Source organism: Anomaloglossus baeobatrachus, chromosome 2 (assembly GCF_048569485.1).
Source record: "Anomaloglossus baeobatrachus isolate aAnoBae1 chromosome 2, aAnoBae1.hap1, whole genome shotgun sequence".
NCBI lineage: Eukaryota > Metazoa > Chordata > Amphibia > Anura > Aromobatidae > Anomaloglossus > Anomaloglossus baeobatrachus.
Window position 1 is genome coordinate 181,848,738 of NC_134354.1, and position 25,605 is coordinate 181,874,342.

Here is a 25,605-nt window from a genome sequence, read left to right on the forward strand (position 1 = left end):
AAGACGTTAGCTAGTGTGACAGTTTTATAGATTGGGCTGTTCCAGATTCGGCAATACCAAATGTGTGCTTATTTTTTCTTTTAGATAATTTTATACATATTTATTGGTATAAATTTGTAATATTTAATTTGTTCTTTATTTTCTGATTTTTTTAAAAAAAAAAAAAAAAAAAAATCAAATTTTTTAACTTTTTTTTTTACTTAGTTCTTATATGGGACATTAACTTTTAATGCTCTGATTACTGATATAATTTATGGAAATGCACCAACTTTGCAATACCTTGGATTGCCATAGCAACAATCGGGCCCTCGTGATGATGTTGCGGGGGCACCGATCGGACAGCACTTTTTCTCACTGCCCATTGAATACTGCAAACGATATTGATTACAACAAATAGGGATTAAACAGACAGGAACAAAACAGGGACCGTCCCTGGCTATGAGAGCCAGGGATCAGTTGTCATGTAAATCGAGCTCCTCGTGGCAATTGCGCAGGCACAGCTCCTGTGCCTGCACAATCGCTAGTATTTACCAGTACGTCCAAGGTTGGGAAGTCCACGCCAAATAGGACATACTGCTACGTCCAAGGTCAAAATACACCTTTGGTTTGGAGCTCTTAGAGAAATGTTATACATATTTAGTAATTTCCTATTATATAAGTCAAGGAACCTACAAAATAGAAGTGCATTGAGTTATAGCACAAATAATGATTGGGAAATAATACACAAAGGAACATGTTGAAATTCTGAAAAATAATGTTCTTTCAGGAGCTCCTAGGAGACATAGTATTTAACAGCAAAATGTTTATATAAGTGCAAATTATTCCAGTCCATCTGGCAATTGCTGTCAGGAAATTTCAAGGCTCATTTAATTTATTTCCTATATTATTTCAAATACACGGGCAAATATTCTACAGATTGATTCCCCTATAATTAAACCTGGAGCAGGTGGTGGTATGTCTGCCGCCTTATCTAAAGAGTTCTATTTTTAATATGGAAAAAAATAGAAGTTAGTTTTGCAACTGGAAAGGTAGAATCAATCATTAATTATGAAGAAAAACATTTTGAACGAAATGGGAACTTGGCAAAAGAACCCCATGCTTTCTGCTAGCTATACACTTTATGGCCAGGCTACAATTAGTGTCATCCGAGTTTTTTACCGGCCCATAAACCTAAATGTAGTTATCAAAATACATATTTCGGGATTTGTTTTTGGTTGTTTTTTTTTGTGAACATTCAGTCAATGACAAAGATAGACAGATACGTGAGCAGCCTCAAAGACTATGATGAGTACATGAGTCACTATATCCAAGGTACCAAGGTACCTACACTCCTTTTTAGTCAAGAAAAACTTTATTGGTCCCACCATACATGAAGGGAAAAAAACAGCGACATTTAGGCCAATGCAGGGCCTTTCTCAAGCCATAAAAAGGTGTACACCAAGTAATACAAACTCTGGAGTAGTGCATGGGACACATCTGACTATGATGGGTATGTGTCCTATGAGTGATAAATTATAGAATGCGTGCATACTATGAAAAATACAGAACAAGTGTAAAAAATCTTATGGTTAGTAAGCTCGTCATCGTCTTGATGTTGTAAGGCCTACCAAGTGGGAAAGGCACCAAGGATCTCAACACAAACACACCCTAACAGTATAAGAATATAGTTTGTGTACACACATTGTATCATGAAATGAAACGCTCACCTTAGGTTGCAGAGTAAAACATTCATCTTCTTGATTTTCAAAGTTCCATGTATCAAGGGGAATATTCACTTCACCCAAGAAGCTGTTCCGTCCAAATCGGTCATTATGCCAGACAGACAGGTGTAATGTTCTAGTTTCTAACTGTGTATGACTGATTACATACTGAAATGGAGAAGAAAAACACAAGTTGGGGTGGAGATAAGAAAAGTGTTATGATATTTTTGTATGAATATAAAACACCTAATAACTGCAGAAAAATATAACATTACAAATAAGATAAAATGACTTCCATGCATTAGTGATAGTCCACCATCCAGAATAAAACATTTTTCATTTTTTACAGTTAACCAATTCTATATATTAAGATATTAATTTAAAACGAATGTCCAGGAATCTGAACAATTTGTGAAGAAGAATGTAATTGGATACAAACTGAGCAAGGATTCTGGTCTAACAAATCCCAATGGATAAAAAACAAACATTTGGTCACCTGGCCCAGATGAGGTTTTTCACTGTACATGCATTGATACAATCAGGGAAATAAGTTTAGTGGATGTAGAAGTTACACATAGGTCCCGCTACCTCTTAAGGCCCAGTCACACACAACGACTTACCAGCGATCCCGACAACGATACGACCTGATAAGGATCGCTGGTAAGTCGCTGGGAGGTTAGATGTCACACAGTCAGATCTTCCCAACGACGCAGTAACGATCAGCGACCTGTATAACGATCTCGGTGGGCGTTGGGACCGTGTTAGGAGGTCGTTGGTAGTTGTCAAACACAGCGATGTGTCCTGCCCAGCAGGACATCGCCTTTGAAGAAAATGGTCCGGCCCCTTCGGCAATGACTAGCGATCTCACAGCAGGGGCCTGATCACTGGTAGGTGTCACACATAACGACATCGCTGGCGAGATCGTTGCTGCGTAACAGAAACTGTGACTCAGCAATGATCTCGTTAGCGATCTCGTTGTGTGTGACGGGGCCTTTATTCTCTGTCACTCTGTCTATCTACCTTTGGGTCCTTTTCTCCATCTTGGTGCAGCATTTATTTTCAACCAGTCAAGACTTTTAACCCTTATCCCATAGGGATCAAAAGAATGTATGTTAACAAAATTGGAAAATATTTTTAATAAAATCATTGTTTTATTTGCTGCAGATTTAATTGTTCTATGAAAGCTGAGCTCTGTATAACCCCACTCACATCCATGATTGACTTGACAGCTTTCTGTGTACACTGTGCATAGCCAGAAAGCTATCAATCTGTGGTAAAGAGTAGAGATGAACAAACCTGAAGTTTGGTGTTCAGAACGAACTCAGACTTTTCCAAGAGAACAAAGTTCAGGTTTGCTTTACGAATACAAACAACTCGCATGAGTATTGCTGTGCTTGTGTATGCACGGTGCTTGGCCCAGGGCAAGCCGCTTGCAGTCCTTGAACGGCTCGCAATGGAGGTAACAACAGCATGATTGGATGTAGTGTGTACTCACCCCCAAAAAAATGGGAATAACTGGGCCCACCCTCCCCCGGATGTGATCTGTTTATGGCTAGCTGCATTGGGGTGGAGACCCGAACTGCCCAATCAGTGAGTTTAAATGAAGTTCAGGTCAAGTCCAGGTCCAAAACCAAACTTTTAAAACGTTCCGCTGGACCTGCAGAACCCCAACTTCTACGTGGCCGCTCATCTCTATTAAGGAGCTAATGAATATGGAGGACTATGTGACGCCCTGGCAAAACCAGGTAGTCACACATAGGGCTCCGTATAACACCTTTCCTCACCTATGTGACATACAGCAGACCTGAAACCCTAGTCATCCCCCCTCAGGGCAAGACAGGCACACCAGTGAGTGGGACCAGGCGGTTAAGGAATGCCCACCTAGGGGTCTAGACAGCCCGGGGCGGGAAAACAGCAGTTCGAGTTGTAGTTCAAGTTGAGAGGAGTGTGGGCTGGAGCTAGGTGTAGCTCCAGCGGAGGAGAAGTTCAAGTTGAATGGTGCCAGGGTTGGAGCCCTGGTACCTTGGCTAGGTGGCAGACGGTGGTCTCCGTCAGCAGGAGACGGGAAGATGGCTCAGCAGATCCGAGGAGGACCGGAGAAGGGTTGGAGCCCACCGGTACCGATACTGGAGACCCGACCAAAAACAATGCATAGAGGGGGTACTCGGACCCTGAAGCCAGGACCGAAACCAGCGGCCTAGCTAATTAACCGATTGAGGGTAGGATTACAGGTCCTGTCCCAACCAAAGTCCCAAAAGCAGACAACCACCCACAGAGAGGGATAGGGCAACCGCCAGGGCCCATAGATCCCACGGGTCAGCGTCAGCGGGCACGGCTCCTTAGGCACACAGAAAGCTGGGAGCAGACTCCTGAGTTCCAAACCAGGCAGCCCACAATACACAAAAACAGTGCAGAGGAAAGGACAGCGACCACCAGCCCGGGTGGGGGACCAGAGTACAACCGGCCGCGGCGGCCGGCCACCAACACCTTGGTTTACCAAAAGACTTATGGGATTCATTCAATTGTGAGTAACCAACTATCCCCTAGTCCATCTGGGCGTGCAAGCCCCTGCCATCGCCATACCCTGCACAGAGACACTAGGCCCCGGGGCAACCATCCCTACCCACAGAGGGGTTAACATCCGGCTGCCATTATACCTCCCCCGGGTATCCCACAACAGCAGCGGTGGTGTCCTACTTCACCTCACACTGTGGGTGGCGTCACAGACATTCTACAACAATCAATCCCGTACAAATATGTCCCCCCTTTATTCGGAGTGTCCGCGCGAACCCCGGGTCCGGGGAACCCCTCGAGCCGTACCGTGAGCCCCGGATCCGAGCAGCGCCACGGGGGCGGCACAACTACATGACAGCAGGTTTATTGATCATCGAATAATAATTTCTTGCTGATCAAACAGTGGTTACATCAAAACAGTAAGAGAGATATTGCAGGAATCAGGGTCTCTGCCCTTTCATCAGGCTGCTCTTCGATTATGATGAATCTCAAAATACCTTTAAAATAACCCTACAGGTTCATAGAAAAGGGAATTGGTGTCTTTTTCTTAAAAAATCTATTTTTATTTAAATTTTTAAAATACATATAAAATATATTCAAAATCAATATGGGACAGTATCAAAACCAAAGTAGATTAGCAGCGGTATAGCAGGTAATGTGCATAGCTGGTATGAAGAACATTAATGTAATCCATCACTAAAAATATAACATATAGTAATAAAGTGCAAAGTACTACTATGTAAATGATTATATGCCCCGATGCGCGTTGCAAGCGTGCTTTTCTTCAGGGAGTGCACGCGCGTCGGGGCATTGCGGCACGCAGGACTTCACTGACCATTCATAAGGTATATCAGACTTAGAAACACTTTTTGCTTTGTTCAGGCACTTTAATGCAACAAGTCACTTTCCTTATACCTTTCTTTGCTGCCATTGCATATAATCATATTTCCGATTTTGAGATTCATGATTATTTAAGGTGTTTTGATATGGAATATTTTGATTATTTATGCTCTTAGATTATGTGGCAAAAATCTGGTGACAAATTAAATTTAATGGATAGCAAAGGTACAGTAAGATTTATTTATTGTAGTAAATAAGGTCCTGTTCTAAGAGGGTTCAAAGTGGGGCCACCATCCTCTCACATATATTAAGGACTGTTGCCACTGAACCCCACCAGTCAATGCTAAAATGTGCAGAACAAGGATATTCATTTATGGTTGCAATAGGTTCATTTGGACATTATTGCGGTGGAGATGTGACGCCCCTGGACTATTCAGGTCGTCACAGGGTACTGCACAAACTATCCTACCCGTGAGGTATTCAACCCCCCATGGTTCTGGGTCTCTATCCTGCAGTGCTGCCTCTATCAGCATACACAAATCCTAGTGAGGTCAGACAGAGTGGTGGGAGGGGGGAAGTCAGCGAGGGAGGAAGTGCAGAGCAGAGCTGACAGGCAGAACAGAAGTAGCTCCCAGTGAGTGAGGAGCTGGGATAAGGAGCTCCCAGGAGAGGAGTTGGCTCCAGGGGAGCGAAGTGAGAGGAAGCTGGGAGTTGGAGCTCCCAGAGGAGGAGAGTCCTAGGCCACAGACAGTGGTTTGGACCTAAAGGAGTCGGACGCTCGGTCGCAAGGGATTGAGGCTAGGTACCAGGACCGGTCTTGGTGGACGGTCAGCAGCCTGGGCCTAATCACCGGTCTGGGGCCGAAGGCACGACAGGGTACATGGACCCTAGATCGGGGAGAAGCTTCAGGCAACCTTGCAATTAACCTGAGGAGAACGGGGCCTTTATGGACTGTTCCCACTAGCTCCAGAATCGGGGCACTAGCGCAACGAGGGGGATAGGGCTTTCCTAGCATGCAGCACCACTGAAATCCCAAGCATGAGCCATGACAGCAGGCTCCTCCACTTAGCCATAGTGGGAAGTGGGGCCCGGACAGCTCAAAGCTACCGGACCACAACGGACACTATAAAATCTAGTGCTAGGAGGTAGGTTACAGACTACCAGCAGCACTGCAGGGGACGGGACCTGGACGAGCTCCCCTTGAGAGGCAGCGGCATTCAGAGACTTGGTTTACCTTGTTATCAGCGTCTGCTTCATTGCTAAGTGAGTACCCGACTGACCCCTGCACTGTTTCCCCGCATCACCATCCAGAGACCCAGGGCCTAGCCCTACCCGTGGAGGGCAACGTCACCTAGCTGCCCCACTCCATCACCCCGGGTACTCCCAACGGCAGCGGCGGTACTCCCAATTACCGCACACCACGGGTGGCGTCACAAACTATACCATATCCCCTGTAAATACCCCCTTTACATTTGAGTGTGGCCCCTAAGCCCCCGGCTCCGGAGACCCTCGAGCCACGAACGGACACTACACCCGGATCCGAGCGGTTCAAGACGCTGCTGGGGCGGCACAGAGACACCACTTGATTACACAAGCTACCATGTAATGTGATCTCTTCTGCATTGTTGCCAATCATTGCAAAACTGTAGCAAATTGCCAGAAATTATTCTTCTTGGTATGAATTTTTTACATGAAAAAAACGTTATTTTAACAGTGGTGTGTAGACTTTTTATATAAACTTTATATGCCTCTGTTATACTGCTATGTGAATGCTGCGGAAAATATGTGATAATATCTGCAATAAATGTAAGAAACACCATATGAGTGATACAATGAGATTGGTGATGTGTAATTCAATACAAAATATAATGTATAGGCAAGGTGCCACTGATTAGTTGTGGTGTAGTCTAGCAATGGTGGTGTAGTCTACAGTGCAATGCAGCTTATTAGGAGCAAGGGATGCCATTTGTCTTTATAAGTAAATACATTGAATTTGCTGAGTTGTGTGTCAGCAGAAGGTCAGCATTAACATGCATGCCCCCAGCCTAAGAAGTGTACAGAGAAAATATAATGTTCTTGTTTCCCACCAATAGAGATCAAACATTCAGAGATAAGTGGAAAAACACGACAAAGATTTGCTGTCAATTAAACAGGCTTGTGTCTAAGGTTGGTTTCACATCAGCGTTTTTCTGCCGCACTGCTGGATCCGGAACAAGTGCAGTACAGTTCAATACAGTTCACTGGCAAGCTCCGGTCACATGAGGTCATGTGACCGGAGCGTGTGACAGCATGTGACCGGGGCTTGCCGCGATGCCTGTGAACTGTATTGAACTGTATTGTACTTGTGCCGGATCCGGCAATGCGGCAGAAAAACGCTGATGTGAATCCAGCATTAGCTAACTAGTAAGTGGGGGAAGTAGCTTCCATGATTAGATGCACTCATGGATTTAGGTCTAGGACACATGGCGAGAAAAAAGTGCGAGTAGAATGCGATAAAAAAAAAAAAATCGCATTTCACTCGGACCAATATTACTTTATGGGGCAGGTCCCACAAGCGCTTATTTTCTCAGCCCTAATCGGACCAAGAAAACAGTCGCAGCATGCTGCAAGTGGAATGCGAGCTTGTTTCACTCGTACCCATTCAAATCTATGGGGTGAGAGAAACAAAACACATTGCACTCGCATTACAGCGGTATAACACGAGAGGAGTGCAATTCTCGCATCAGCTGGCAACGGAGGAGATAGGGAGATAAATCCCTCCTTCCCCTCCTCAGTGCCGGCCCTCCCCTCCGCAACTGTGGTCTGATCACATGATCGGACCACAGTCGCATGACACTCACATGACACTCGGCTCCCGCTGTACTGCGAGCGTGAGCCAAGTGTCACGCGAGGACTTGTAGTAATCCCCGTGAGGCCTCTGCCTTTAAGGAAGGCAAAAGAGGACCTGAGTTGGAGTTTGTCCCATGTCAAGGAGACCAGTCCCCCTTCATGAAAGTATTGCTACTACTACATGAGTACAAAAATTGCAAGGGAAGAGGAATGTACAAAGGAATTTTCCTTTGAGTGCATCTACCAACAAAGATGGTAATGATCAGGCGCCATTAGGACAAGAATTAAGGTATAACAGAAGGGTTCATTTAGACTTATTCCTGACTATGAAGCTTGCCATAGCAGAGGAGTCTCAGTCTACTGGCATGGATGGTATAAAGATCACCATACTAGAAATTGTCAGAGACTAATGTCTGTGCATAAGGGACTAATACAGGTTAACTGCAAAATGTACACTGTCAAAATAAAGGAAAGCAAGGGGATCTTGCTGAAACGCGTTGTGAAGTGATAATAAGAGCTTTATCCTTTTAACAATAAAGCCTTATCTTCAAAAGAACATTCAGATTCTAATCCATTACTAGCGCTCAAAGACCGGTTTCATCACTATTAACTGCAAAATGTAGGCTGTATTTGGAATGGTCAGTCCACAGAGTTAGATGCCTGCTAACCAGGCTATATAGAAGCCCATCAGTGCTCATTTAGTAGCCAGTTTAAACAGGCCAACAACACTTCCCAAACACACAGAATTATCGGTTATACAATTGTTCGGTGCACATAGACTTTCTTACATTCTTTACACAAGAGTGATGATTTGGGGGCAAGCTAAACATGACTTCACCCAATGAGTGAGCATTTTGCATGTTCATTGGGTGTTTACACTGGCAACTTATAGTGTAAATGAGCTTTCATTTCTGAATTGGCCAGTGTAGACAACCTGAACCACAAGAGTGTGCAAATTGCTAGACAAGAACTATTGCAGGGTATGCTGTAAAGAGGTGACCATGAGAAAAGCTATAACAAACACTGAGTTTGTGCTGACCTAATTTACATAAAACACAGAGACTGTGCCAGATTGAATGGCATGCTTCTGAGAAGTTTGCCTATTTTCGGCAGCAAGTGGCTGGAAAAGCTCAGATTCGCAGCTGCCCTGTCAACTGATAGCGACCAAGGTTGGGTACTGCACATCCGCCTCCTATTCAAATCAATAGGAACCAGATGTGCAGTACCCGGCTGCTATCAGGGGTCGGGGCAGTTCTGGAATTGAGCATTTCTGAACACTTGCTGCCGCCACCAGCCCCGAGAGCAGCTGATTGGTGGGAGTGCCAGGTGTTGGACTCAGGCTGATCAGACATTGATGACCTGTCCTACAGATGGAACATCAGGTAAATTAGATGGAGGCAGCATTTTAGAAAAAAAAATAATTTGACCTGATTAACCCCTTCACGACCATGGACGGATCTTTCCGTCATGGATCGTGTCCCGGTAAGCCCCGCTGGTGGTGTGGATCGGCACACATATCAGCTGTTTTCAACAGCTGACATGTGTGCCTACATGTTCCGAGTGGAATCGCATTCCACCCGGAACATTAACCCGTTAGATCTCGCTGCCAAAGTCTGGCAGCGAGATCTATATGCGCGCGGCCATGTTTTCTACTTACCGCCGCCCCCATCGGAAGTCACGTGAGTGATCACGTGACGTTCGGTGGTTGCCATCGTAGCACAGGGTCATGTGATGACGCCTGCTGCTACGAAGTTTCACTTTCCTTTTTCCTCGGCACGGAGCAGAGGAAAAAAGAAAGTGACTATTTCTGCTGTTTACAGCGGTATAGCTGTGATCAGCAGAAAGCAATCAGCGATTGGATTGCTGATCACTATAGCCCCTTAGGGGGACTAGTAAAATAAAATAAAAAAAGTAAAAAAAAAGTTTTAAAAAATTTAAAAAAAACAAAAAACCTAAAAGTTCAAATCACCCCCCTTTCCCCCCATTGAAAATTAAAGAGTTAAAAAAAAAATAAATTTACACATATTTGGTATCGCCGCGTGCAGAAATGCCCGATCTATCAAAATATAAAATCAATTAATCTGATTGGTAAACGGCGTAGTGGCAAAAAAATTCCAAACGCCAAAATTACGTTTTTTGGTTGCCGCAAGTTTTACGCAAAATGCAATAACAGGCGATCAAAACGTAGCATCTGCGCAAAAATGCTACCATTAGAAACATCAGCTCGAGATGCAAAAAATAAGCCATCACTGAGCCATAGATCCCAAAAATTGAAAACTCTACGGGTTTCGGAAAATGGCGCAAAACGTACGCCACTTTTATTGGACAAGCTTGTGAATTTTTGTTTAACCCCTTAGATACAAGTAAACCTATACATGTTTGGTGTCTACAAACTCGCACCGACCTCAGGCATCATACCCACACATCAGTTTTACCATATAGTGAACACCATGAATAAAAGATCCCAAAAACTATTGTGCCATCACACTTTTTTTGCAATTTTTCCACACTTGGAATTTTTTTGCTGCTTTCCAGTACACCATATGGTAAAACTTATGGTTTCATTTAAAAGTACAACTTGTCCCGCAAAAAACAAGCCCTCATATGGCAAGATTGATGGAAAAATAAAAAAATTACGGCTCTCGGAAGAAGGGGAGCAAAAAACAAAAACGCAAAAACAGAAAGTGCCCCGGGGCTGAAGGGGTTAATCATGTATGCAATGCTTCAACCACAAAGCTTGAAAAAGACTTACAAATACAGTGTGATCTGTTTAATGTTAAAGAGGCTATTCACTACATTTACTGCATTGAATGTGACATGGATCAAGTCTGTTGAGGGCTTGCATATTTGCTATTTTATTTATTTTTTGGGTTCAGTGTTGCTCGCTGTCTTTATCCAGGTGGCATTATTAATTTTAAGTGGGTACTCAGGGAGCCTTAATGTACATGGTTTGTAATTTTTAAAGCTCTAGTATCAGGAGGGATCTATTAAATTTGTGCATGAAAAGTTCAGCATCCATCTTCAGCAGATAAGCTGTATTTATTTGGATGACTTGTAAAAACCAATATTGCCTGTTACACAGTAATGACTTCTCTCCTTGGAGACACATCACTTTAATGAACACTAGCGGTGGTGTGGCAGTCATGAGACAGAAGCCACTTGCTTCATAAGTAATAAAGACCAAGGTGTGCGGCACTTCTCTAGATACAGGGAATATAAGCGGAAAATTATTTGGAAAAGGATTTAAATGTTCCCGTCTCTTTTTTGTATCAAACCTTAAGATCCATGAATGACACAAATATAGGGAAAAGTGCCTTATCTTTGAAGCTTATCTGAATTTGAAGGTATTTAAAGAGTTATTCCAATCGTCATAAATGTGTATTTCTGAAGACTGCTTGAAAATACAAATAATTGAGCAATTTACTGCCTATTAACATTTTAATTAGTTCCTGAGATATTAACACGTAAAGCCCGCTTTACACGCTACAATATATCTTACGATATGTCGGCGGGATCACGTCATAAGTGACGCACATCCGGCATCGTAAGTTATATTGTAACATGTGACAGCTACGTGCGATTGCAATTGAACGTTAAAACGTTGATCACCTGCACGTCGTTCAATTGCTAAAAATTGAACGTGAGGTTGTTCAATGTTCCCGAGGTAGCACACATCGCAGTGTGTGACACCCCGGGAACGATGAACAGATCTTACCTGCGTCCTGCGGCTCCCGCCGGCAATGCGGAAGGAAGGAGGTTGGAGGGATGTTTACGTCCTGCTCAGCTCCGCCCCTCCGCTTCTATTGGCCGGCTGCCGCGTGCCGTCGCTGTGACGCCGAATGTCCCTCCTCCTTCAGAAAGAGGATGTTCGCCGCCCACAGCGAGGTCGTATGGAAGGTAAGTACGTGGGGGCGGTTACGATCGCATACGATATCGTATGCTTAATCGTAACGTGTAAAGCAGGCTTAAGGCCCTGTTACACACACAGAACACACACAGATAAATCTGTGGCAGATCTGTGGTAGATCTGTGGTTGCAGTGAAATTGTGGACAATCAGTGCCAGGTTTGTGGCTGTGTACAAATGGAACAATATGTCCATGATTTCACTGCAACCACAGATCTGCCACAGATTTATCTCTGTGTGTGACGGGGCCTTTATTTTCTTTACAGTTCGTTGCCTTGGAAACTGAATAACGCTACTAGACAACAGAACATGTACAGTGTTTACAAGCTGTTTTCCATTGAGTTTGTATGCACTGCTTTGAAGTTGGTCAGACTCGCTGGAGCTTGCTGCTTTAAAAAGCAGTTAAATGGAAAAGTGCTTGTTTTTACAAGCACTATCCATTAATATCCATCTATGAAGATGGGAATAACCCTTAAAGGGACTCTGTCTCTACATTATGCTGCTCTCAGATGATGGACCTGTCGCGGGCGGAGGAGGGGACGCTGCGCTCTCCCACTGCTCGGGTCCGGCTGCTGCTGCCGCTGCTCGGTGGTGGCTCGAGCGGTGGGCCGGATCCCGGGGACTCGAGCGGCGTTCCTCGCCCGTGAGTGAAAAGGGGATTTGATTGGATGGTGGGAATTTGGTGATTGTCCGTGATGCCACCCACGGTTGTGGTGAAGTTAGTGACACCACCGCTGCTCTGGACGGGGATCCCGGGAGCGGTGACAGGGAGCAGCTTTGATGTTAGTTCTCCCCTCCGTGGGTAGGGGGTTGGTTGTCCTGGGGCCCGGTGATGGGGTAGGGATGGATGGCAGGCGGGTTACAGGGCCTGGTGAGGTGCAGGGTCGCGGGGGCAGCCAATGATGAGGACACAGTTCTCGGTAAAACACACGGCTGGATGGACGGGTCCCACAGATGGCTGCGGTATTGTTTCTCCCGGAAGGTTGATGGTGACTGCCTTTCCTTGCACCTATGTACTGTAAACGGTTCCAATGGGTTCCCACCGGTAACTCGCTCCCCAGCTTGGATGGGAGCTGAAGGAGCCCCTTTTGCCCGCAGGCTCTGGCCCTGGGAACGGTAGCCTTGTCGGTGGCAGAGTTTCCCTCTCCGGTTGGACTGTTGCCTTCTGTCTGGACTTGGCTGCTGGGAAACCCAGGAGGTTTCCTTCGCTGATGGATTTGGCAAATTCACGGCGACTCCTAGCCTTGCCAGGGTCCGTAAGCCCCTGCCAGATGGTGCTCACTTCTCTTTGTGTACCAGTCCGGTACCGCCGGGCCACCGCCCGTCCACGGTCCTTACGGTAGACTCTGATAGGCCACTCCTGCAGACGGTCACCACCGTCTGCCAACCTTGCTGATCTGTCCGGGCCACACACCCGGACCAACTTCTGTCTGCTCCTTTACCACTTTCCTTCCTCTCACTTTCACTTCCCTCACTGAACTAAACTCTTTTCCCGCCTCCAGGACTGTGAACTCCTCGGTGGGCGGGACCAACCGCCTGGCCCACCCCCTGGTGTGAACATCAGCCCCTGGAGGAAAGCAACAAGGGTTTGTGTCTGACTTCGGTGTGCCTGACCGGGAGTGTCGGGTGCGTGGGTGTTGTTCTCTGTGGCCCCTGGCTTGTCCAGGGCGCCACATTCCCCCTTAGTAAAATGCAGACCGTCCACGGGCTGCCCGTCCATCACCAGTTTTATTTTCACAACTGAAAAGATAAGCGGTAAAACAGGGATTGCAAGTAAAATAACATCTTCCCACATCGGGAGGTACTCTTACTTTAACGTTACAAAATGGTTACGGCTTCCGCTCTCTCCCACCCAAGTAACCTGGCCCTGATGTTGCCCCTAAGCAAACAGGCAGCACCCCTTGACCCCAGTCCAGCACAAGTTACCCGAGCGGGTTCTGTCCTTTTCAGGGGACCCACGTCCATGGGGAACCCCTGAAACCCCCAGAGGATCGCCACCGATTCCGTTGGTGGCTGGGCCCCAGCCTGCTCCACTGCGGGCCCTTCCTCCAATCTGCCTCTCCGGAGGCGGTAACGGTTAAAGCCATAAAACAACATTTTTATTTACAAGCCACAAGTTCATGGTTGCCCTGCTAGTTCTCAGGCTTGTCCATAAGGAGTCCCTTATGCAACACTTGTAGACAGTCCCCACGGGGACAACAGTGCCGGCAACGACCGGTCTCAATCACGGTTTGTCAATCAGGTAAACTTCACGGTTATCATTCTTTCTTATCATTCATTTTCAACTTTTAAATGGTACTTTTAACACACACAGCTGGTAGTCCCAACGGGGACAACTTGCAGCGAAGCTCCGCTGATTTTGGAGCGGCTACCACCGCAGGGGGTTGGCCCACTCGGGGACCGGTCGGTACATTGGGTTCTCTTTCCACAGGCAGTTCAGTCCAGAACCACTGACAGCCGTTAAGAATGGTGGCGGGGGCAGCGTGGTTGGAACCCCCTCCTCCATCAGCGACATTCTCTCTGGACCCCCGGCTGTGGTGCCGGCCCCCGGCTCCCATGCAAACAGGGCTGGTTCTGGGGTTTGGGTGGACTGGTCGCGACGCAGCACGGTCGCAGCGGCCTCTTGCTCACAGGCCCCCACTACGGCAACCATCCTGCGCATCTCTGCCTTCCAGGCCAGCAGCTGCTGCAGGCTCTGCACCCTCACCTTCAAGCAGAAGAACCGGCCCAACTCCCGCTCCATCCACGCAGCGGTCCCGGCGGGGAGCTCACCCGGGCTGCAGTCTTCAAAGGCTACTCCTCCTCGGTGCCCCCAGAGCTTAGATGCTCCGGCAGCGGGTACTCCCGTGCTCCAATTCGAGGACGCCGCCATTTCTCCATCCCCGTCCCCCTTAGTCTCTTTCCGGCTCCTCCTCTACAGGGGCGGGGTTTTGGCCTTCGCGCCTCCACTACTCGAAGAGACGCTCGAGCGGGAATTCTTCGCGCCCAAGATGGCGGCTTCGCAAATTTTTCGGCCGGACACCTCCGACGGTTACACAAGGCACACTTCCACCAGTTGGTAGAACGGTAGGATCCTGTTCGTGACGCCAAGTTGTCGCAGGCGGAGGAGGGGACGCTGCGCTCTCGCACTGCTCGGGTCCGGCCGCTGCTGCTGCTCGGTGGTGGCTCGAGCGGTGGGCCGGATCCCAGGGACTCGAGCGGCGTTCCTCGCCGGGGGATTTGATTGGATGGTGGGCATTTGGTGATTGTCCGTGACGCCACCCACGGTTGTGGTGAATTTAGTGACACCACCGCTGCTCTGGACGGGGATCCCGGGAGCGGTGACAGGGAGCAGCCTTGATGTTAGTTCTCCCCTCTGTGGGTAGAGGGTTGGTTGTCCCGGGGCCCGGTGATGGGGTAGGGATGGATGGCAGGCGGGTTACGGGGCCTGGTGAGGTGCAGGGTCGCGGGGGCAGTGCTGTGCTGCACGGCACGGTGGTACTCACTCAGCCAATGATGAGGACACAGTTCTCGGTAAAACACACGGCTGGATGGACGGGTCCCACATACGGCTGCGGTGTTGTTTCTCCCGGCAGGTTGATGGTGACTGCCTTTCCCTGCACGTATGTACTGTAAACGGTTCCAATGGGTTCCCACCGGTAACCCGCTCCCCAGCTTGGATGGGAGCTGAAGGAGCCCCTTTTGCCCGCAGGCTCTGGCCCTGGGAACGGTAGCCTTGGCGTTGGCTGTGTTTCCCTCTCACGGTTGGACTGTTGCCTTCTGTCGGGACTTGGCTGCTGGGAAACCCAGGAGGTTTCCTTCGCTGACGGATTTGGTAAATTCACGGCGACTCCTAGCCTTGCCGGGGTCCGTAAGCCCCTGCCGGATGGCCCGTCCACGGTCCTTATGGCTGGCTCCAATAGGCCTTTCCTGCAGACGTCACCACCATCTGCCAACCTTGCTGATCCGTCTGGGCCACACACCCGGACCAACTTCAGACTTCTCTACTGCCACTTCACTCCTCTCACTTTCACCTCCAAAACTAAACTGCCTGGTTTTCCCGCCTCCAGGACTGTGAACTCCTTGGTGGGCGGTGCCAACCGCCTGGCCCACCCCCTGGTGTGAACATCAGCCCCTGGAGGAAGGCAACAAGGGTTTGTGTCTGACTTCGGTGTGCCTGACCGGGAGTGTGGGGTGTGTGGGTGTTGTTCTCTGTGGCCCCTGGCTTGTCCAGGGCGCCACAGACCAAAACCCTGGTGGCAGAGACCCTGATTCCAGCGATGGCTCACTTACTGAGACGTTTGCTGTCATTTTGATAAACTCAATGTTTACTCTACTGCAGATCTAGCAGTTGTACATAGCTGATGAATATGCCATGAGTTTAGATCTCTACCAATTTATTTACTTTTAAAGCAATAAAAAGTATTTAGTGCTTTCTATTGCACAACTACATATGTCAGTCAAGTCAATGAAAATATGTTTGCAATGTTGTATCAGAGATTTCCAGTAAATACAAATTATTAGCTGAAAATCAATTGCTCTATAGAGTAGTATGGTATATGCCTTTTAGCTCTCAAGATTGGTGGTGGTCAAAAGCTGTATTGAAGATATGATACATCATTTACTCAATTTAACCTTTAAATCTCTAATAGCAATGAAAACCTGGTGTTACGCCAAAGCACAGAGATGCTCAGCGGCAGCGCAACACAAGGGTAACAAGGATAATGTATAGCAGGAAAGCTCCTGTGATAGTGAGAGCCGACACATCCAGTAAACTCACCTGACTCTGTACCCTACACTCCCTAACGTCTCTGTATGAGTCCTTCTCACCATCGCCATGACGTGCCTAGGCCCTTTCTTGCCCTGAACTCACCCTGGCTAGTGAGAAGGCTTGTGAGAACACTAGTCTCACGGCTGCAATAATACAACACAAGGTAAGGGAGACAGTAAAGGGCAATAAACACAAAAAGGAAAATACTACAAGCTCCTTCAATGCAGCTAAACACCACTGCTGCCATGGTCACAACTCCTCAGTTTCTTCCAGGGACAAGCTCCTTCCAAGGTGGTCAGCTCAGAAATGAAAACCTATAACCAAGGTGAGACTTGATGGTAAGATACCTGACTTTTCATAGTGAAAGGGAGTGGTCACAAAAGAGTTGAAACTGAGATTAAGACTTCAAAGTCCTTAAAGAAAGTAGATTCACTCAAATACAAGTTTTAGATCTACGCATAATAAGTCATTTTGACCGTCTGGTCCCAGACTCGCAGAGGTTTCCCCAGAGTGGGGCACACTCTTGACACCTGGGTTTTGGAAGCAATTAGCATAAAAAGGGTGATAACTCAATTGTTTTCAAGAATAAGGAGAGACTACTGAATATACGAGTGAGGACTGCCTTGACTTAAACTGGGAAATCAAGATATTATTAGAACTTGATTACCATGGTTGCTGGAGTCCTTTACATGTATTGGTTCTATTAGTATAGCAAATAATAATTACATAAGCTATTATCTGTGACCCACTGTGGATACACAATCACACCAATCCACAGAACAACATTAGATTTACTGTAATATAAAATATACTCCAAAGCAATATATCCAACAATATTTCTAATAAAAAACGTAACAATACTTACTTTCCAATCCCCTATCCTTCTTATGAATTCTTATGTCATATTATAGTATATAAAAGTAAAGACAGATGCAATAGATAACTCATCTATTCAAATACCTTCCAACCTGAATAGCTATTCATCTGGATCCATCCTAAATACTACAATGTACAAAATATTATTCTTTATTGTAGTGCCTCCAGTAATCTGCAGCGTTGTGCATTGAGGTCTTATTGATTTACAATTAGCATACACTTGCTCAAAAACAAATACATATTTTATCCCTCAAGGCCATAATTATGTCCCACTGACAAACCTCCATTATTCTACCAGACATTTCATAGTGAATTACATTAATAACAGTAAATAATACAATGCTTAGTCTATAACTGAATGCCATGATACAAAGCAATCACTGATATGCAAAGTGCAAAACAACAGGGTTTATGATGAAGGTGATATACATGTAGTGAACCAAAAAAGGCTTGTTTATTGGAAGTGCAAATGCCCAGGAGTCGGACCTCCACCATCTATTGATAATTATTGCTATCTCAGCACAGTGCACAGCAAGGGTTGAACTATTAGCAGTTAAAGGGGTGATGCACCCTTTTTCATTAGTAGCCATATCAATATTATGTTGAGAAACAAGGTTTCTCTCAAATACCTTGTGTTGCCAATTCTGCCTGTGAGCGGCACTATTGCGGACCGCTCATCCCCATGGCGTGACCCCCGGCTCCGTGACCTCTGATGTCCAGTGATATCACATCCACTTCCTGGTGACCTTGAATCATTGCGGCCGGCACGAGTCTCCATGAGTCACTGGGCTGTGGGCGGTGTTTCACCGCTCGTCACAGCCCAGCGCCGTTCCTGCTTGCGCACTCTGCAGTGTAGGAGGCGGGCGCAGGGAGATTCTGCACTGTGATGCCGGGCTGTGATGAGCACTGAATCGCCACCCACAGCAAAGCCACTCAGGAAGACTACAGCCCGCCTCAGTTGATGTGACATCACTGGACATCAGAGGTCATGGAGTCGGGGGTCACATGAAGGGGGTGAGTGGTCCGCAATGGTGCCGCTCACAGGCACTGTTGGCAACACACGGTATTTGAGAGAAACATTGTTTCTCAACATAATATCGATAAGGCCAGTAATGAAGACGGATAGACCACCCCTTAAAGGGATTGGCCCAATTTGAGAACATGGTTTTGAAATTCCCTATCTGATATCGAGCAGAGGCGAGCAAGAGTGGTGGAGTGCATGATTCATTGTCTGTGGGACTACTGGAGGTAGCCGAGCTTTATATAGGAATCGAGTATGGATGACATATAAGACCACAGCTTCTTTCTGAATGGCCATTTTAGAGCCCCATTCTTATCACTCATGGGGTTCCCAGCAGCATTCAGTGGAGGTGTAAACTTGCTGTGTAGGGAAAAGGCCTTTAACTTTAATTTTAGGCTCTGCTCAGACCTTGTTTATTGTTTTCATACACCAGGGAAGATCTAAGCTTTATAATACTGTTACAAAATGTTACAATGCATAACTCCCAAAAAGGGTAAAGACAATGAACTGGCTTGGCACTATTATTAAGAATCTGTGGAGGAATGTGCGCTATATTTAAAGGGGGTGCTCAGCTAACAGGCCCAAAACAAGAAAGCAAAGTAAAGAATATTAGCGGCACTCACCGAATAAGATAAAATGGTTTTTTTTTAATTGAAATTCTTTAAAACACGACAGCAAGGAGAGAGATAGCAGGTGCGGCTGTGCAGATGATGGTCGTTTCGCGTGTGAGTATGCTTCTGCTCAGACCCGTGGAAGAATACACATGAAACAGCCATGGTCTGCCTAGCCGCACAAGTATCTCTCCTCCTGCTGTAATGTTTTGAAGAATATAAATAAAGAAAAACCCATATTATCTTATTCGGTGAGTGTCGCTAATCTTCTTTATGGACATACCTCACAAACATATGGCAAATAGAATGCTTGTTTGCACAGGCCAGGTCCTCACATCCATACATAAATACATTAAATGTAGAAAATATTAGGACACCCTTTTACACCTACAAGAGCTTTTAGGATATTACATTTTAAATCCAATCAATATGTTGTTGGTCTCTCCTCTGCAGCTATATAAGCTTCAATTTTTCTGTACTCTATAAGAGTTTGGAGTGCGTTTGTGGTAATTTTTGCCAATTCATCCAGAAGAGCATTTGTAAGGTCAGACATATGTTGAACAAGAGGACCGGCTTGTAATCTCCATTATAGTTCATGCCAATGATGTTTTGTTGGGGTTAAGGTCAAGTTCTTCTTCACCAAACTCTTCCAACCATGGCTTGATGGACCTTGCTTTGTCCACTGGGACACAAAGATGCTCAAATTAAAACAGGACTTCTCAAAAAGGTAGATGCATAAAATTGTCCAAAATACCTTGACCTGCTAAAGCATTAAGATTTCACTTCATTATAGCAAAGTTGTCTAGGCCAATCAATGAAAACCAGTCCCACAGCTTGAGCTATCCTCCAACAGACCTTATAGTTGACACAATTCAGTCAGGTAGTCAGGTAATGTTCTTCAGGCATTTGCTATACATATACTTGTCCATCATGCTGCTTGACCGAGAAATGTGACACGTCACTCCACTCTCCACAGAATACATTTTGTTGCTCTAGAGTCCAGAGGCAATGTACTTTAAAAGGAACCTGTCACCAGATTCTAGCTGGAAAAGGGCCACCCACCTAGGGATCAGGCGGACTGGTGGGAGGGAAGTAGAAAAAGTCTAGTGAGAGCCCTAAAAGAGAGATGAGCTGGGGAGTGTTAGCTCCCGGGGAGCTAGAAGGACTGAGGTTGGGTCACAGACAGTGGTCCGGGACCAGAGGAGTCGGGGACAGGTAGTAGTGACATTGGATAATGGTGCGACGGACGGACATAGTCTTGCAGGACTGTCAGCACCAGAAAGCCCAAAAGAACTGACCGGTACCGAGCACGACGGGGTACAGGACCCTAGGTCAGGAGCCTATTCACTCAACTGTGGTCTGATCACATGATCGAACCACAGCCACATGACATTCGCATGACACTCGGCTCCCGCTGTGCTGCGAGCATGAGCCGAGTGTCATGCGAGCAATCGGACAAATTCCCATGTGGCCTCGGCCTAATGTGCACGATCTGTGGAATTTTGTGGCTGAGTTCTGGTTCCTAAATGCTTTTACTTTTCAATAATACCTCTCATAGTTGATGATGAAATATTTAGGAGGATCTTTTTGCAATGATGGCATCCTATCACAGTACCACATTTGAAGTCAATGAGTACTACAGAATGAACCGTCCTTTCACAAGGCAGACTGCGTGACTAAGTTGTTGATTATATATACCCTGACAATAGGACCTACTGAAAATCCTGAAAATATTTAAGAAGTGTGTCTCAATACTTTTGTTCTTGGGCTAGATTCACACATCTGTGTTTTGCAGTCTGACTATAGACGACAATGCAAGGAGGAGCGGAGGATCTCCTGACCTGAAACACAGACCCACATGTGCCATGGATGTGTAAATCCAGTCTCATAGTTCATGGTAAATGAGAATCCATATAGCACCAACAACTTGTAACCTAACTCGTCCTCAATTTTTTTTTTTTTTTTTAGTTCAGGTAGTTTGTTCTAAATTGAATGATATAATTTTACTTTGGATGTTTTCCTTCACAGAAAAGTGTTATTTACTTAAATAGGTACAGAACATGGATGAGCACCGATGGAAAACAAATATCTTACAATGTGAACTTCTTGACCCACTGCAATGAAGATTTTAAAAGCCTTATAAACAGCAGGTTTATTAAAAGACATATATTTTCTTCCTTCCTACCAAGTATGATATGAATTTATTAAGTACATATAATCACACTGCAATCAATCTGCCACACTAGGGTATGGACCTGACTTTTTATAAAAACTAGATATAAAAGCGTCTTCTGGGATTTGTTCTGGCTTACAGACGCTTGTGAAAATGACTTGCATGGTTAGTACAATTAGTATGTGTGAAAGGTGGCAGCCTGGAGAGCCACCAAGGAAGAGAGGTGCAGTTAAAATTTGCCTTTGACCTGCTTTTTGCAATCTATTTAACACTATGTCCACGCTGCTGTAGGTAACAAGGTTCAATAATTACTTCTTTTTACTGTGTTCTTATCTTGGCTGTGTATCAAAACATGAAGAACCGCATGCGTATTTTTTTAATTTTTTTTTTAAATATATAAATAAATACAGAAATAATTAAAAAAAACAGTGTGCGGTTACCCAGCCAAGATAAAATTCGACAGCTGGGGGCTGGTATTCTCAGGCTTGGGAGACCCGTGTTAGAGAAGCCATTTTGTATCTTTTTGGTATAGATCGAAGTCCAGTATAGAGTTCATTATAACATATGAAGTTCATTATATTCTCCCCACATATGGGTATTTGATTAGTTATGAAATCGTTACGCAATCCATTGTGCAAGGATGGAATGAGTAATTGATGTTCTATCCCACATCTGCTATTGTTTATACGGTCATCTTGACCTGGAGCTTGTTTGACAAGGTTTGATTGAACACATCTCTTAAAACACTTTTATTACATATCTTTGGCTTGAAATATTAATCCTCTCTTGGCAATGAAACATTAATCCCTTCCATATGGGATGATATCATGAATAACTTTCAAATGACTATATTTGGTATAATCTAAAGTTGTATAATCATATCACGTGTCTCATATTGCGTAATCAGTTTGAAAGGTATAAAGAAACCTTCAAAAATCTAATAAAGCAGCAGAGCTGATTGAACCACTATAGTCTGTCATGGTGTTTTAAGCGTGCTCTCACAACCGGCCGGTCCGTCCCTGCTACCTGAGAGGAAACAAGACCCCGGCTTTAACAGTTGGAGGCCCTCAGCGAGCCCCATGACTGGGACCCCAGACTTTCCCCTTTCCATCCGTCTAAGACTGAACACAGCGTTCTTCCTCGCTTCTTGAACAGAAAATACTAAACCTAGGTAAGTTGATCTTTTTGATCTCAACGTATTTTCTCTTCAAGAGGGGGTAGAGAGCACGAGTCAGTCTCCGGGGGATATAAACAGGAAACTCGCGAATCCTCAGGTAGCCTTTATGTTTGTTGTTTGTTTGTCTTGTCCTATATGCTGAAAACAAAGTTGTACATTTTGTAAATTATGCTGCTAAAGGTCTTTCCTTTTCTTCTTCTGTCTTCTTTCTTTATCTATTTCACAATACTAACCCACTAACTAATAATATAATACTTGGCTACTGCTTCTTACCTTTTCAATCTGGTATATTGTTTATTGAAGTTGTTTTTTTGTTTTTAGGTGATAGAATTCTGTCACTTTCCCCTGTATAGTCAGAGACTCACAGTGCAAAGTGAGGGGGGGAGAGGGGAGAACAGACTGCAGCGTTGTGACCTTTATGACCCGCACTCGCTGTACAGAGCTCACGCTGAACAGAGCTCATAGAATTGGAATGCCGTGTATTAACTGAGTTAGAAGTATGTCATTTATTTCCAGATGGGCAAAAACAGAAGATCTAGTCTAGTATATATTGTTAACAGTTGTTTTACATCTCTGATGTTTAGAGGTATGGTTTGAGCTGCATATGATTTGCATATGATTTGTGAACATTGTCTTTGCTTAGTAACATTGTGTGATGTGAAGGTAAAGTTGCAATAGAAGATATATAGATATTAGGAGCCCTCAGCCTAAAAATAGCAGCCTGCAACTGCCCAAGATTGTTGAATCCATTAGATTCAATGATCCTGGCACTTTACCCAGCTCTTCCTGATTGCCCTGGTGCTGTGGCAATCAGGGTAAGAAGAGGTTAATGTCAGTTCACTAGATTAGTGATGGGAGGCATCTATGAGACACCCCCATTACTAATCTGTAAGTGAAAGTAAATAAACACAAATACCCAAAAAATCCTCAATTTGAAATAAAAGACAAAAATCACACTTTTTCACCCCTGTGTTAACCCCCAAAACACCCATATCCAACGTAATTCACATGAGGTCCCACGACGATTTCAGCTCTGCTACATTACTGAAGGCACAGAGCGCGATCATGGAACATGACTGACCGCTGTGAGGTTGAAGCAGAGACTGAGCCACAGCGATGAGCGGTGACATAATTTTTGTGGTCACAGCTGGAGGTTCCCATGGCCCTTCACCTGTGATCGCAGGTAACCTGATCTCAGCTGACTTCACAGTCCTGCATCTTCTGCCTGCCAGAAAACTGCATTTTTTTTGCCAAGAGATGGAGATTTGGTGCTAAAACTTTTATACCATATTCCTGCATCCAATCTGCATTTGTGTGCATTCTTTAGCCCAATGTCTGCACCAGATATCAGCACCAAATTTGCACCTCCTGGAAGAAAACTGCACCGAAACAGCATCAAAACTATTTTTGTGCATTTTTTTTTTGCCAAGATATGCAGATTTGGTGCTGAAAATTTTACATCATACTGCATGCAGTAGTGATGTGTTTTTTTGCCAGGAAGTGTAGATTGGGTGCAGGAATATAGTGTAAAAACTTTAGCACCAAATTTACATCTCTTGGCAAAAGAGGAGATGCAGCTTTGAGAACTCAGTGAGAGTTCATTGAGGTCCCCTCAGGTCAAGTTACCTGTAAACACAGGTGGAGGGCCATAGGAACTCCCAGCTGTGACCCCAAATAACCTGAGTGACGTTATCGCTGATCACGTGGCTCAGTCTCTGCCCAAATCTCACATCATACAGTCATGCTCTATGGCACTCACTGTGAATTCAGATGCAGCAGAGCTGGAAGCATTGTGGGGCCTCGTAGTGGGGGTTACGTCATTCCTGGGTGTTTTGGGGGTTAATAAATTGGTGAAAGAGGGGTTTTTATATATATTTTTTTTAAATAAAGGACTTTTCAGTGTTTTTGTGTTTATTTCTTTTTACTTATAGGATTAGTTGTGGGGGGGGTCTCCCCATCACTAATCTAGGGCTTAGTGGCAGCTGTGGGATGTCATTAACTCCTTATTGCCCAGACTGCCGCAGCACCAGGACAATTGGGAAATGCTGGGTAAAGTGCTGGGATAGTCGCATCTAAGGGATGCAACAATCTTGGGTGGCTCCAGGCTGCTATTTTAAGGCTGAAGGACTCCCAATAAGCATGGGCCTCCCCAGCCTGAGAATACCAGCCCCCAACTGTTGGGCTTTATCTTGGCTGGGTATCCTAATTGGGGGGACCGCATGTCGTTTTTTTTATTATTTATTTATTTTTTTATTTAAATAATTAAAAAAAAAAAGCTGCATGTGGTTTCTCTTATTTTGATACACAGCCAAGTTAAGCGCATTGCTGGGGGCTGCAGCCTTTAGCCATTGCTTTATCTGTGCTGGTATCAATACAGAGGGGGACCCTGCGCAAATTGTTTTATTTATTTATTTATTACCAGTATAAGATCACAAACAGCGTTTGTGATTCCAACCAATCACAGACGTTGTCTCAAGGGTGTGGGCGTGGTCCAACGGCAGCCAGAGACACCGGTGGAAGGAGAAAGCAGTGAATATGCATTAGTGATAATTGTTGGACCTGTAAGTGGGGACGCGGTAAATATGTACTGCTTTAACCCTTTTGCTTCCTTTTTTTTTTTTACAGTGGCCAATCACAACCATGCCAATACATGACATGGCTGTGATGGGCAGGGAGAGGATGGTTTTTGCAGTCCAATCATTTACCGATTCTAGACTTTTGCGGTAAATTCTCGGATGTCTGATCCCTATCCGATCCGGCCAAATATTGTATGATTTTAACATTTTCCAATCAGGATCACTCATCTCTATTAGAGAGCAGTTCATCTTCAACTTGTTTAACTGTTCACCATAACAATAATTTTGACCAGGGGTGCCCAAACTGTATATCCTGAAATACTTGCCTTGGACAGTGGATGTTTCGCCACCCTGAATTACTTGTCACCAAAATGACATGGAAAACAGGCACGGAGCGGTTCACATGAAATGCCAATGCAGATAGTTTCAAAAAAAAGGTGATGTCCTTTAACACAGGGCATTTAGATAGTCAGCCATATAGCCCCAGGGTAGACAACCAAAGCAGGGCCTATGAATGGCAATTATATTCATTGGTCCGTACAGAGATGCCAGTAAGTGATTGCCTCTACTGGTCACATACATCGACACTGGAGTGACAACGGATTTAACAGTCAAGTACTGTATTTTTTTCAT

General features: G+C 45.2%; 1 protein-coding gene across 4 annotated transcripts in view; it reads right to left on the minus strand.

Annotated features, from left to right (window-relative positions):
• The window catches only part of SYTL5 (synaptotagmin like 5), a 399,667-nt gene that overhangs the window by 41,567 nt on the left and 332,495 nt on the right, over positions 1 to 25,605 (minus strand). For all 4 annotated transcript variants that reach the window (XM_075335512.1, XM_075335510.1, XM_075335511.1 and 1 more), the window contains one exon: positions 1,707 to 1,868. In XM_075335512.1, the coding sequence (XP_075191627.1) occupies positions 1,707 to 1,868 (162 nt within the window). The remainder of the gene's footprint in view (positions 1 to 1,706; positions 1,869 to 25,605) is intronic.